We start from the raw sequence: 13,955 nt of genomic DNA, 5'->3' as shown, positions 1-13,955 counted from the left end.
CAGTTTCAACTGCTCCAAACTCCCCGAGTTCTGATGAAGTTATCTACAGATCCAGTTTTGAGAAACACAGCTTTAATAGAAAGCCCACCATGTTTGCGTGTATATATTTCTCCCTTCTGTTGGGCCTTTATAATCAGAGTTGACAAATACTATTCAGGAAAATAGGTATTTTTTTTCTTAAGCTCATGAAATACTTTCTAACTAATAAAATCTTAATGTACAGGCCTTCATTTACAAATAGAGACACATCATCTGGCACTTAAGGGACATAGACAATAAATATAATAAATCCCTGAGAAATAGAGGTGATTATGAAAACTAAAATCCTGAAGAAAACATGAAATAGCATTTTTTAAAGTTAAAAACAGTTGGTGAAATAAAATCATTGTGTGGACTGAGTAGCAGAAAACACATAGCTGATAATCAGATTAGTGAAGTAGGATTTCCCAGAATAATGCAAAAGAACAGAGATGGATCTACGCTGAATCCACAGTTTCCATTGAAATAGGAGGGTCTTAAGAAATGAGAACAGTATGGAGGAAATATCAAAGAAGTGACAGAGAAAATTTCCTAGATGTAAAGGAAGAAAGACACTGGTCTTAAAAATGGAAATGACCTGTTCATTGACAAAGACCAGTTTTTAGGACACCCAAGCCAAAATCCTGAATGCTTTTAGAGAGGGAAGAGCAGTTTGTCACAAATAAATAGGTTATCAGGTTAGCATCAGCCCTCTAGTTTGTAACATCAGATACTAAAAACAGTAGAGCAGTGTCCTCACAGTGAAAACATGGTCTTGAGCCTAGGATTCTGAAACCAGCCAGATATTATCAGACATAAGAGCAACATACAGATGTTTTTTTCAGACAAGCAAATAATCAAAAGTTGAACACCCACGAATACTTTTGTATAATAAACTGGAAACGCAAAAAAAAAAGAAGAATTAACCTGAAAAGAAATTGTGTGGAATTCAGTACATAGATGTGAGCCATTTTTGTCTATAAAATTTTTACTTGAAAATTTAAAAACACCCTTCAAAGAAAACAAAAACTAATTTATAAATTATTATTTAGAAAAGAATAAAAATGAGATGGGTCTCATCAAATGTATTTGTGGTATCACTATACTGTTTCCATTGAAATGGACATTTTTAACCTTCCTATTACAACTTGAAAGTGAGCCAGCATGCTCCATTTTACGTAAATTCTATCCATACCCATACCATAATGTGATGAGCTCCGTCTGGTAGATAGTATTGGAACTGAGATTATTGGAACAAGTTTTAAAAAAAAGTCTTCAGTAAGGTAGCTGGATTCAGGGTCAACGTATAAAAAATCAATAGCTTTCCTCCCAATCAGTAATAAATATTTGGACAACATACCTCATTTGTATTTTCTAAGATTTACAATTTGTATTTTATAGTATCAACAGAACCTGCAACATGCTTAAATAATTAAGAGAACAAAAAATACACATATTTTACACCTATTTCTGAATGAGAATATCCTTTACTCCCCATCTTACCCCAATATAATTCCACTTAGAGGAATTTCTGTGGCACTTGACAAGCTTCAGCGAATTCTAAAATTCGTATGGAGGGGAAAGTGGACAAGAAATTTGGGGTAAATGAAAAAGAATATGAAAACATATATATATACATGACTGGGGCGTTATGCTGTACCCCAGAAATTGACACATTGTAACTGACTATACTTCAATCAGAAAAGAAATTTTGGGTAGAAGGGCAGACATGTGGTCAGTTTTGACCTACTAATATCAAACCATACTGCAAAGCTACAATATCTAAAAGAGTCTGGTAACAGTAACTAGAGAAAACAAAGATACATATATTTGGAAGTTTAATGTGTCATAAAAGTAGAGTTAGAAATTAGTGAACAGAGGGTACACTAGTCAATGAAGGCTGCAGAGAAAATCGGATCCCATTAAGATAAATGGAAATTACAATCTTGCTAGCATAAATTGCAGAATCAAATTTATAAAGGTATAGCTATCTCCCACTCTCGGAATTTGCTATCCAAATACAATATCAAGTTAGATTTGGATTTAAGGAATATTTTTAATTAATCTGAATGCTGAAGGTTTTGCTATGTAAGAAAATCCATAAGCCATAAAAGAAAAGATGAATGTATTTAACTACATCAAACTTTAATATGACAGACATCTATTCAGTGAACGGACCTGTAAGAACAATTAACGATTCTGTTTTCCAACAGGCTCTTAGACTCTAGGGTAGGAAAAAATGCTTTCTGGCATTACTTGTTCTTAAAGATTTTTGTTTATTTCTTAATTTCTGTCTTGCAGATCAAGGTCCAGCAAAGCCAGTTTTTAGTTTTTTGAACAACAATTCCTCTAATTCAAGTACACCAGCCACTTCAGCTAGTGGCGGCCTGTTTGGCAGTTCCACCTCGACCTCCAGTGCGCCTGTGCATGCCTTTGTGTTTGGACAGGCCAGCAATCCTGTGAGCAGCTCTGCCTTTGGTAACTCTGCCGAGTCCAGTACATCTCAGTCTTTGCTGTTTTCTCAAGAGAGCAAACCAGCAACCACGTCGAGCAGTGGTACAGCTGTCACCCCATTTATCTTCGGTCCAGGAGCCAGCAGTAATAACACTGCAACCTCTGGTTTCAACTTTGGAGCTACAACTACATCTAGCTCTGCAGGTACATTTAAAAAAGAAAAAAAGGTTGTAGTTGCATTGGCTTTCATTATAAGTAGATCAGCTCTTTGCAGATGATATAGCAGGTTTCCACAGAAGAGTGTGGCTGCCTTTGGATCATCTCTACCTGGGATGTTGTGATTATTCATTATGTGGAATAATGTACATCTTGTGTTCAAGTTTAATGCAATTAACTCTTGGAAGTGGTTCTTCTAATCTCATTAGGAATGTAATCGTTAGGTTTTCCAAGTATTCTTTTTTGAAATATTAAGTTGTAAATAGCCAGATGCTGGGGATTATTTTATTAGACAATAGTTCTCATTACTCAGTAGATACACGATCACAACATTAGCTGATTTCTGCAGTCTGTTAAGTTTCTGGTGGGAGATTAGTTGTCTTCCTACATATATTTCTTTGCCTAAAAAATTTTGGCTTCCAAGGTAGGAGTCTTGTTAATAGAAATTTTTGTTTGTATGGATTCTGTATGGTTTTATTAAATCACGGTAGAGAGAATTGTATTCTTAATCATTATTCAGAACTTGTCTTGATGAGAGTTGGTCAACAAGGTAAAAGTCTAAAAAGAAGCTTGAAATTTGCTTTTCAGTTCATAGAGCTTTCTTGATTGAGGATTATCTCAGTTTAGCCATCGTGGTGACTCAGTGTTTCTGTGGGCCTCTAGGATCCTCCTTTGTATTTGGCACTGGACCTTCAGCACCATCTGCCAGTCCAGCCTTTGGTGCTAACCAGACCCCAACATTTGGACAAAGTCAAGGTGCCAGCCAGCCTAATCTCCCAGGCTTTGGATCCATGTCGTCTTCAGCAGCATTATTTTCTGCTGGTTCTCAGCCTGCACCACCTACTTTTGGGACGGTGTCCAGCAGTAGCCAACCTCCTGTGTTTGGGCAGCAGCCTGGTCAGTCTGCGTTTGGCTCTGGAACAGCTCCTAATTCCAGTAAGTATGTAGTAGTGATGTAGTTTGTATTCATACTTGGGTTCTGTATGTCTTAACATTTGTTTCTTTGAACTTTGAAACTATGCATGTCCTTTTTTTGTTGTTTTTAACCATCTCCTCTACTTGGCAGAATAGAGACATATATGTTTGGATTTACCTGTGAACAACATTCCCAACTTTCACACAATTAAGCATTTTTAAGGTATTAAAGTGTTTGATTAAAATATAATTATTTCTCACTCTTTGATTTAGCTACGGGATTCATTCAGTCCTGGTTCTCCCCATCTAAATTTTGGGGCACACTAGTCTAGATTTGAACTATATTTTCTAATCCTCTTCATGATTGAATTTACTTCAGAAAGTTGCACCGCAGCTCCACTGCCCTTTCCTGGGACAGTCTGGCCGAGGTGCCTCATGGCACTTTCTGTCTGATGTTGCTAGCCTTTCACTTGATTTGCATATTTAAACAGACATTCTTGTGGCCTTTTTAATATGGTTGATCACATTGTATTATGATGATATATTTCCTCAAAATTGCACTATGTGTATTTTTCTAATTGTGAAATACAACCTCACTTAGAACTAAGCATGAAACACAAATGAACAGTGTCATACTGAAGCAAATGCTCTGTGACCACCCCAGGGACCCCTTCTGTAGCCCTTGTGTTCACTTTCCTCTCTTCTTTCCTTGCTCTGGTGGTATCTTGGCTTTTATGGGCATCACTTTTCTTGGGTTTTATTTAAGGTTAATTGCCAATACGTACATCTCTGGAAAATACAGTTTTGCCTGATTTTTGACTGTATAAATGGAATCTTTCTGTATTCAGTCTTTTGTTTTTCTTTTTCTTTTCTTTTCTTTTTTTTGGGGGGTGGGAGGTGGTCATTAGGTTTATTTATTTATTTTTACTGGAAGTACTGGGCATTGAACTCAGGGCCTCATGTATGCTAAGCATGTGCTCTGCCACTGAGCTATACCCTCCCCTGAGAATTTTGTTTTAAACTACTTTTTTCTGGGGGAGGGTTAGTTAGGTTTATTTAGTAATTATTATTAATTTTCAAACTCAACGGAGGTACTGGGAATCGAACCCAGGATCTCATGTGTGCTAAGTGCCCGCTCTACCACTAAGCTGTACCTTCCCCCTGTATTGATTCTTGCTTCTTTCACTGTCTAATTTCTAAGGTTCATCCATGTTATTGTGTATAGTTTGTTCATTTTCATCGCAGTAGAGTAAAGCATCGCTGTTGAATATTACCACATTTTATCTATATACTGTTGATGAATGTTTGAGTTATTCTTAGCTACTAGGGAATGCAGCTCTGGCTCTGCACACTCTTGTGTATGTGCTTTGGGACACGCATGTATGTTTCTGTAAGGTGTACACTGGGAAAGGGATTGTGAATTAAAAGGCATGCATCTTATGCTTCAGAAGATAACAAACTTTTTCTAATGGCTTGTGCCAGTTCACATCCTATCAGCATTATATGAGGATTCTCATATTTGAACTCTACTTGATTTCATTTTTTGTGAGTTCTTTTTATAAGTTTTTTGGGCCGTTTTTATAATCGATTGTTTTGCTTATTGATTTGTAGAAGTTCTTTATATATTCTGGATATTAGTATTTTGTCAGTTAGTACATATAGCAAAATTTCTCCTGTTTTGTGACATGTTAACCATTTTAGTCAGGATTTTTAAATATGTTTTTTTCTCCTCCCATTATGGAATTAGAGTTTAGCTTTCTTTCACAGAGGTAGCATTGCCCTCAGTCCTATTACAAGTGACACTGTGTGGTTAGATCAGTGTGCTGCATATACAAATGCTGTATGATGTACTGTGATTTTCTTTCCTGTACAGAATTTTGGTTTTTTCCAGCATCAGTGATTCCCTCTTTTTATTAACATTTTCTTCTCCTATTTGTTTAGATCTCATCTCAATTATTTGAAGGACATTGGCTGGTAAAAATTTCTCACATAGTTTTTAAAAAAGTTTTTGGGCTGGTTTTTAGTTTTTTTTAATTGAGATAGTTGATGTGCAATATTATATTAGTTACAGATGTACACAATGTTTAAAGGTTATATTCCATTTAATACTGACTGTATTCCGTCTGTGGTACCATATATTTTTGTAGCTTACTTATTTTATACAGAATAGTTTGTACCTGTTAATTTCCTACCCCTATTTTGCACTCCTCCTCCTCTGGTAACCACTAGTTTATACTCTATATCTGTGAGTCTGTTTCCTTTTTGTTATATTCACTATAGTGTTTATTTCATTTTTTAGATTCCTCGTGTAAGTGATACCATACAGTATTTGTCCTTTTCTGTCTGACTTAAATTAACTTCACTTAATACGCTCGAAGTCCATCCATGTTGCAAAGGGCAAAATTTTCATTCTTTTTTTTTTTGACTGAGTAGTATTCCATTGTGTGTGTATGTATCCGTTCATCTGTTGATGGACACTTAGGTTGCTTTCATATCTTGGCAGCTGTAAGTAGTGCTGCTGTGAACATTGGGGTACATGTATCATTTTGAATTAGTATATTTAGGTCTTTTGGGATATATACCCAGGAGTGGAATTGCTGGGTCATGGTAGTTCTATTTTTAGTTTTTTGAGAAACTGTCATACTGTTTTCCATAGTGGCTGCGCTGTTTGTTATTTGTGGCCTTTCTGATGATAGCCATTGTGACAGGTGTAAGGTGATACCTCATTATAGTTACAATTGGCATTTCTATGGTGATTAATGATGTTGAGCATCTTTTCATGTGCTTGTTTCCCATCTGTATATCTTCTTTGGAAAAATGTCTGTTCAGGTCTTTGGAATTGTTTGATGTTAAGTTGTATGAGCTGTTTGTATATGATGCATATTAATCCCTTATTGGTCATATCATTAGCAAGTGTTTTCTCCCGTTCAGTAGGCTGTCTTTTCATCTTGTTGATGATTTCCTTTTCTGTAGAAAAGCTTTTAATCTAATTAAGTCTCATATGTTTACTTTTGCTTTTATTTCCTTTGCTTTAGGAGATAAAGCCAAAAAAATTTTGTTATGATTTATGTCAGAATGTCCTGCCTGCGTTTTCTTCAAGTTTTATGGTTTCTGGCCTTACATTTAGGTCTTTCATCTATTTTGAGTTTATTTTTATAAACGGTGTGAGAAAATATTCTGATTTCATTCTTTTACATGTAGCTGTCCAGTTTTTCCAGCACCACTTATTGAGGAGACTGTTTTTTCTCCACTGTATAGTCTTGCCTCCTTTGTTATAGATTAATTGACCATAAGTGTATGGGTTTATTTCTGGGCTCTGTTCCATTGATCTGTGTGTCTGGTTTTGTGTCAGTACCATACTGTTTTGATTACTCTAGTTTTGTAGTATAGTCTGAAGCCAGGGAGTGTTATTCCTCTAGCTCTGTACTTTCTTGAGATTGTTTTGGCTATTTGGGATCTTATGTGTTTCCATACAAATTTTAAAATTATTCTGTTTCTGTGAAAAATGCCCTTGGTATTTTGATAGGAATTGCATTAAATCTTGATAGGAATTGCATTAAATCTGTAGATTGCTTTGGATAGTGTAGTCATTTTAACAATATTACATCTTTTAATCCATGAAGATGGTATATTTTTCCATCTATTTGTGTTCATTTTCTTTCATCAGCGTCTTAGAGTTTTCCGAGTACACGTCTTTTACCTCCTTAGGTAGGTTTATTCCTAGATAGTTTATTCTTTTTGTGCTATGGTAAATGGGATTGTTCCCTTAATTACTTTTTCTGATATTTCATTATTGAGTATAGAAATGTAACAGATTTCTATATATTAGTTTTGTGTCCTGCAACATTACTGAGTTCATTGATGAGCTTTAGTAGTTTTCTGGTGGAATCTTTAGGATTTTCTATGTATAATACTGTGTCTTCTGCAAACAATGACAGTCCTCTTTTCCAGTTTGGATTCCCTTTATTTCTTCTCTGATAGCTGTGGCCAAGACTTCCAATACTATGTTGAATAAAAGTGATGAGAGTAGGCACCCTTGTCTTGTTCTAAATCTTAGAGGAAATGCTTTCAGTTGAGTATGGTGTTAGCTGTGGGTTGGTCAAATATGGCCTCTATTATGTTGAGGTGTGTTCCCTCTTTGCCCACTTTCTGGACAGGTTTTATCACAAATGGATGTTGAATGTTGTCAAAAGCTTTTCCTGCATCTATTAAGATGATCATATGATTTTTATTCTTCAGTTTGTTAACGTGGTGTATCACATTGGTTTGTGGATATTGAAAAATCCTTGCATTCCTGGGGTTCATGGTATATGACCCTTTTAATGTATTCTGGGATGTGGTTTGCTAATATTTTGTTGAGGATTTTTCCGTATGTGATCATTAGTGATATTGGTCTGTAATTTTCTTTTTTCGTGATATCTTTGTCTGGTTATGGTATCAGGGTGATGGTGGTCTTCACATAATTTTTAACCTGTTCCTCCCACTGGGCTTCCTGGGCCTGCTGTTTGTGGTCTTGGGGATCTCGTTTTAAAAACCATTCTAACAGATTCCTTTTAGCTTCCTCTTACAGGAATCTGTTTCCTGGATATCATGTCTTCTTCCTTCTTATTCCCTTGTTTTGAGAGAGTTTATCTTTCTTAAGGACTCGAAGAAAATTTTGAGACCTTGCATTTCTGGAAGGATCTTTATTCTGCCCCCATGCTTGGTAACATTTTGGTAGAATGTAGATTTAGATTGGAAATCATTTTCATAATTTTGAAAACATTTCTCCATTGTGGACATTTTGGCTCCCAGAATTGCTCTGTCTCCTCCAACCCCCATATAGGCTTTTAAAAAAATTGTTTTTTTAACTTTCCCCTTTCCCTCCACTTTTTGTCTTTGTTGTACTTTCTGGAGAGATTTCTTCAATTTGTCTTTAACCACACCTATTGAGATTTTTACTTCTGCTAGTATTACTTTTTAATTTCCAAATGGTCCTCTATTCTCTGTGGATGTTTCCTTTTTATATCCTCTGCTTCTGTTTTAGAATTGTTACCTATTGATTGTTTAAGGATGTTAATGATGAGGTTGGTTTTCTTTGCTTGTTTTCTCTTAATGCTTTTGCTTAGCTAGTTTTCTCCTCTTTTTCTTATTATTGTTTTCGTCTTATGAGACACTTTCCTCAAGTGTCTAGTGCTTCCTGACTTGCAGTGCTTGGTGGGGTCTGTTGTTGTTGTTTGTAAATTGTAGTAAGAATGTTTAACGTGAGATCTGTCTCTCCTGTGAACAAACGAAGTGCACGCAAGGCAGTATTGTGGACTGTAGGCACGACGTTGCCCCAGATCTCTTGCAGAACTGAAACTTCATACCTGCTGAATAGCAGCTCCCTTCCTCCACAGCCACCATTCTTCTCCCAGCCCTCCGCAGTTGGGTTGTTTTAGACCTCATGGCAGTGAAGTCACGCAGTACATGTTCATCTGTGACTGGCTTGTCTCACTTAGCATAACATCTATGTCCTCTAGACGCGTCCGGGATTTCCCATATTCCAAGATTAATAATATACAGTTTTTCTTTCTCTCTGCATCTGTCGGTGGACATTTAGGTTGTTTCTGTGTCTAGTCCATTGTGAGTAATGCTGCGGTGAATAAGAGAGTTGTACCTTTTTGAGGTCCAAATTTCAAATCTTTTGGGTAAATGACCAAAATAGGATTGCTAGATCATAAGACAGTTCTATTTCTAAGTTTTTGTTTTGGTTTTTTTTAATTTCTCAGTTTTTGAGGAACCTCCATACTGTTCCATAGTGGCTGCACCAACTTACATTCCTGCCAATAATTCACAAGAGTTCCCCTTTCTCCACAGCCTGCCAGCACTTGTTATTTCCTATCTTTCTGGTAATAGCCATTCTGAGGGATGTGACGTGACACCTCCTAGTGGTTTTGATTTGCATATTCCTGATGATCAGGGAGGGCGAGCATCTTTTCATACACCAGTTGGCTATTTGTATGTTTTCTTTGGATAAATGTCTATGCAAGTTGTTTGCATATTTTTAAATTTGGTTATTTGGGGGTTTTGTTTGTTTTATTTTTGTGTGATTTTTTTTTTTTATCAGGGCAGGGCACCTAAGTATATACCCCTTGATCATTCTTTGTACATGGATAGGGCTTACAGATCTTGAAAGTCGTTGTAGCTTTATTTACCTGGCCTGTTTGCCTGGGGAGACCTGGATGGTAGTGTCTTTAGGTCTTTCCTTTTAGACTGTGAGATTCCACAGAGAAGGTAGGTCCCTCCAGCCTCCTGCCTGGAGGGCACGTGCACTCCCGATGGACAGTCCTCTGGGAGCTGAGTCCGGGAGGGGGGCTGCAGGTCTCAGTATTCATCACATCCACCTCCTCATCCTCCTCCTCTCCTCAGTATGGTCCCCTTGCCCCAGTCCAGGGGTCTCTCTAGAGACGGAAGTTCTGTTCTTCTGCTGAGGTCGAGGGGGGCAGTTATCATCCTGTTTGGTGCTGGGGAGGCATTGACCTGGGTATCTGCTTCTTAAATGGGTTTTCTACCCTCCGCCCTTGTTTTTCCAGTCACCCCTTTCTTCTCACTTGGAGAAGAACCTGGAACCTGCACTTCTGAGAATGCTCAGTGTCAGCGGCGTGGCTCCTGTGGCTCTCCCTTGCTGCTAGTTTTGTGTCCGGCTCCAGCCGACCTCCCAGCTTTAAATGTGGTGCTCTTGTCTCCTCTTTCCCTGTCTTTGTAAAAATCCCTTTATTGTTACCGTAACATAATTTTTGCAGAAGATAGAGCTGTGTTTGTTGACTTTGCTATCTTTATAACCGGAAGTCCACTCTGCCCTTTCCCCTCGGTCATGGATAAGCTGGGTCAGTTGTTGGAGGGTGTCAGGTATGTACCATGTGACAATGGAGAAAATACTTAATTTTAATTTTCTTTAAGTGACCATAAGAGAGCTTAACCCTTTACCTGTTTTTGTATTTAAAGGTCTGAGTCATTACTAGGAAAGTGAGCGTTTTTACCTTAATGAAGTTCTTCTGCTTCTATTATAGGTTCTGCTTTCCAATTTGGCAGCAGCACTACAAGTTTCAATTTCACAAACAATAATCCGTCAGGAGTATTCACATTTGGTGCGAATCCCAGCACACCTGCAGCCTCGGCCCAGCCCTCCGGCTCAGGGGGCTTTCCATTTAACCCATCTCCAGCGGTGTTTACTGTGGGGTAAGAAAACTCTGTTGAAATGGAGAATTTAACATGATGAGGGCATGTACGTGTATTTCAGCATGTGTGTTTTTAAAATCACCAAGGTGCTGTGCAGTTCAGGTAAAATCAAGTATGTTCTTGATCAGTGTACCATGTTACAATTGTGGAGGATCATAGCCTGAGAAAAACAGCAGGAGGGTGTGTGTGGGGGGTGGATGTTGAGGGTGTCACGCGGAACAGAAAGCACTGCTTGCTTTAACAGTGTTCCCCGTTACTGGTCACACTTACTATGATTGTGAAATTTTCTCAGCATCACGTCACATTATGAAGTTTTTATTTTTCACAGGTCAAATGGGAAGAATGTGTTCTCTTCTTCTGGAACTTCAGTTTCTGGTCGCAAGATAAAGACTGCTGTTAGACGCAAGAAATAAAGGTCATGGTGGTGGTGTCCACACCGTTCTAACAACAGCTGGTGGCCTGCTTTCACATACTGACTTGTACTGTGTGCTGGGTTATCTGAACTCAGATCTGCCCCAGGACTTCTTTAATTGTGGAATTCTCCTCCTTTTTCTTTCTTTACAGAAGCCCCAACCTCACCTCTCCCACCTCATTTTTAAAAAATAATAGCTAGACTGGTGACTGATTCTCAGCAAAAATATTTTATGATCCAACAGATTATTCACTGATTTGGCCTAGGCTGGCTGAACCCAGGATAGAGCCTGCGCGGAGAATGGCTTTGTATAGACTTCTTCGTCTGCACCATGTGTGCGTTGACATGCGTTTGTGGAACGCATCGAAATTGTAATTATATCTGAGGAATTCTGTATAGATTAGAGGATATTGAAATGAATGATTTCTATGCTGAGTTTGTGCTGGTGTATGTGTGAAGTGAGTGAGTTGGGTGTATTGTGCACTAAAATTTTCTGATAGAAGAAGCCTGATTAAAGAATGGTCCGTGGTAAGGACTTGTTAGATCTAGTTCATTCTCCATTTAATAATTATATGCTATTTCTATATTGTCATTCTTCTGACTATCACCTGTCTTGCCTTTTTCATTATTTTATTATGAAACTTGTGTAAATACAATTTTGTTTCTGTACTTTTTTGGCATAACATAAATCTGTGAACTTGAAATTTTAATTTTGTGTTAGACAATTTTTTTGTTGTTTGTTTAGTCTTGTCTCAGATTTTATTATGTAAATCCCATTATTCAAAGTTGCCTAAATCCATTTGGAAATCTTTAAAAAAAAAATTGGGGATTCTTAAAGTGAATTTATTGGCTTTTCTGATCCAGTTTTGTTTGGACCAAAAACCAGTATTGTACAAAGTATTAAGCATATATTTTTATATTTACTGAAATGGACTGTGGTGACTTTGGATAATAAGGAAAAGTTTAATATTAAAGCCATGTTTATTACAGTATAATTAACATGTTAAACCATGGGATAAATGCCATCAATAAAAAATTATGAAATACTTTTTGTTCTAGTGTTAACTCCTAGTGAAGGTACGAGTGTTAATGAAAGGAAACCTTTTTATAAAGGTTTACAGTGGTCAGAAGAGAAATTCCAAAGAATACATTGAAGTGATTGGGACAACTCCTAAGTGAAGGAGAAGTGTCAGAAGGTAGCCTGCTTTTTGTCTGGTGCTAGGAATCATGCCTACTTTGCATATAAAGTGACAAACCTTTTTAAAAGTTGAAAATAAACACACACAACCATTTCTGTTTGTACTTGTATCTTCCTTGATAGGTGACTGGAAAATGTTTCTTGATCGAGTTCTTAGAGGCACATGCCCAAAGTAAACCCCCCAAAACTTCAGTGACCCTTTGTGGAATTTCTTTTGGATTATTTTACCAAATTTCTTTTTTTTAACTAGATTTCTCTCCTATGGTCCATAAAGGAGCTCTTGGGACAGCATTTGATAATCTTAGTCTTCAGTTTGAATGTACAGCTATTTTGTGGCGACTTTATTTTGCTACACTTCTGGTTGAGTCTAAATTCAGAACTTTAAAATGTTTAGGGCTGTATTCGGGATTTAGGACTTGCGTTTTCATCTTGATTGCTGTAACTCTCAGGCGGCATGTGGCAGCTGTAGAATATATTCGTGGTAGCAGCTCCATCCTCAAACCTTCCTGACTTAGCCCAGCAGAGGTATCTCCTTACCAGACTGGCTCAGGCTGCAGACCCAATGCTGACCCACTCCCTGCGGCTCTAACGGCAGCCACAGCCAGGCTTGGGTTCCATGCTCCGTACACAAGTGGAAGTCGAGCGCTGTTTGTGGAAGAAGGGGAAACACGATGGCAAGAAAACAATAAAAGCCCACTTTCTCATGCTGGACCAATGAGGAATTTAACTGAAAATAATCTCCGAAGGTAAGAAAACCGTACGCAGAAAGATTGAATAACCAGGTATGTTTATACAGTTTGGTTGCTTCAGAAGAGGGTCACCCACGGTCGCCCGTTCTCAGTGCACATCAGCATGCTTGGTGGTGGTGGTGTGTCAGATGTACATGCTAGGTCTTCCTCACCAGAGATTCATGCCTCACTGGGTCTAGATAGGGTCCAAAAATCATTAAATAAGCTGCACACCACTTTTTTAAGTCCTAGGTTGTTTTGATTAACTTACAGTTTGGGGCATTAAGAAAAAGTAAAATTCAGACAACGGAAATAAGTCTGTAAACTAGCTGTTAGTACTTGTTGCAAATTTCTTTCCTGAAGTTGTTAATGTAATTAGGATTTTATTACTTGAAATGTGTTTTTTTCCTCCTACCCAGTTAGTTACGTGAAGATTTTTCTTGTAGCTCTTCTGTGTAAGATCTCTTCTGCCAGAGTTCAGTAGGTATTTGTGAGAATTATTCCACACGTAGATGTATTTTTGATACATTTGTGGGAGAGGGAGAGCTCCATGTGCTTCTGTTCCACCATCTGAAGCCTGCCCCTTGTTAAGTGTTGAACCAACTTTTAACAATTTGTAACCAGGCTGTATAACTTCCTGGTGCAGCCCTTGAGGAAGAACTTGTGTTTAATTGTATTAGTACGTCATTTGCTGGCCTATTTAGTGGAAACTGATGAAGTTGGTACAGTAAAGTTGTGCTGGGGCTAGCTACACACACCAGCAGCACACCACGTCAGAGCCTTCCTCTCCTTGTAATGCAGGGCAGCCTGCCTC

The 13,955-nt window shown here is 37.8% G+C and overlaps 1 protein-coding gene across 4 annotated transcripts in view; it reads left to right on the top strand.

The window, feature by feature from the left end:
• The window catches only part of NUP153 (nucleoporin 153), a 63,942-nt gene extending 51,435 nt beyond the window's left edge, over positions 1-12,507 (top strand). For all 4 annotated transcript variants that reach the window (XM_032462548.1, XM_032462547.1, XM_032462546.1 and 1 more), the window contains 4 exons: positions 2,320-2,676; positions 3,352-3,624; positions 10,635-10,803; positions 11,132-12,507. In XM_032462548.1, the coding sequence (XP_032318439.1) occupies positions 2,320-2,676; positions 3,352-3,624; positions 10,635-10,803; positions 11,132-11,216 (884 nt within the window). In that variant the 3' untranslated portion in view covers positions 11,217-12,507. The remainder of the gene's footprint in view (positions 1-2,319; positions 2,677-3,351; positions 3,625-10,634; positions 10,804-11,131) is intronic.
• Positions 12,508-13,955: the final 1,448 nt, after the last annotated feature.

This window comes from Camelus ferus, chromosome 20 (assembly GCF_009834535.1).
Source record: "Camelus ferus isolate YT-003-E chromosome 20, BCGSAC_Cfer_1.0, whole genome shotgun sequence".
Classification (NCBI taxonomy): domain Eukaryota; kingdom Metazoa; phylum Chordata; class Mammalia; order Artiodactyla; family Camelidae; genus Camelus; species Camelus ferus.
Note: the sequence above shows the minus strand (reverse complement) of the source record. Positions and strands in the feature narration are given on the sequence as shown.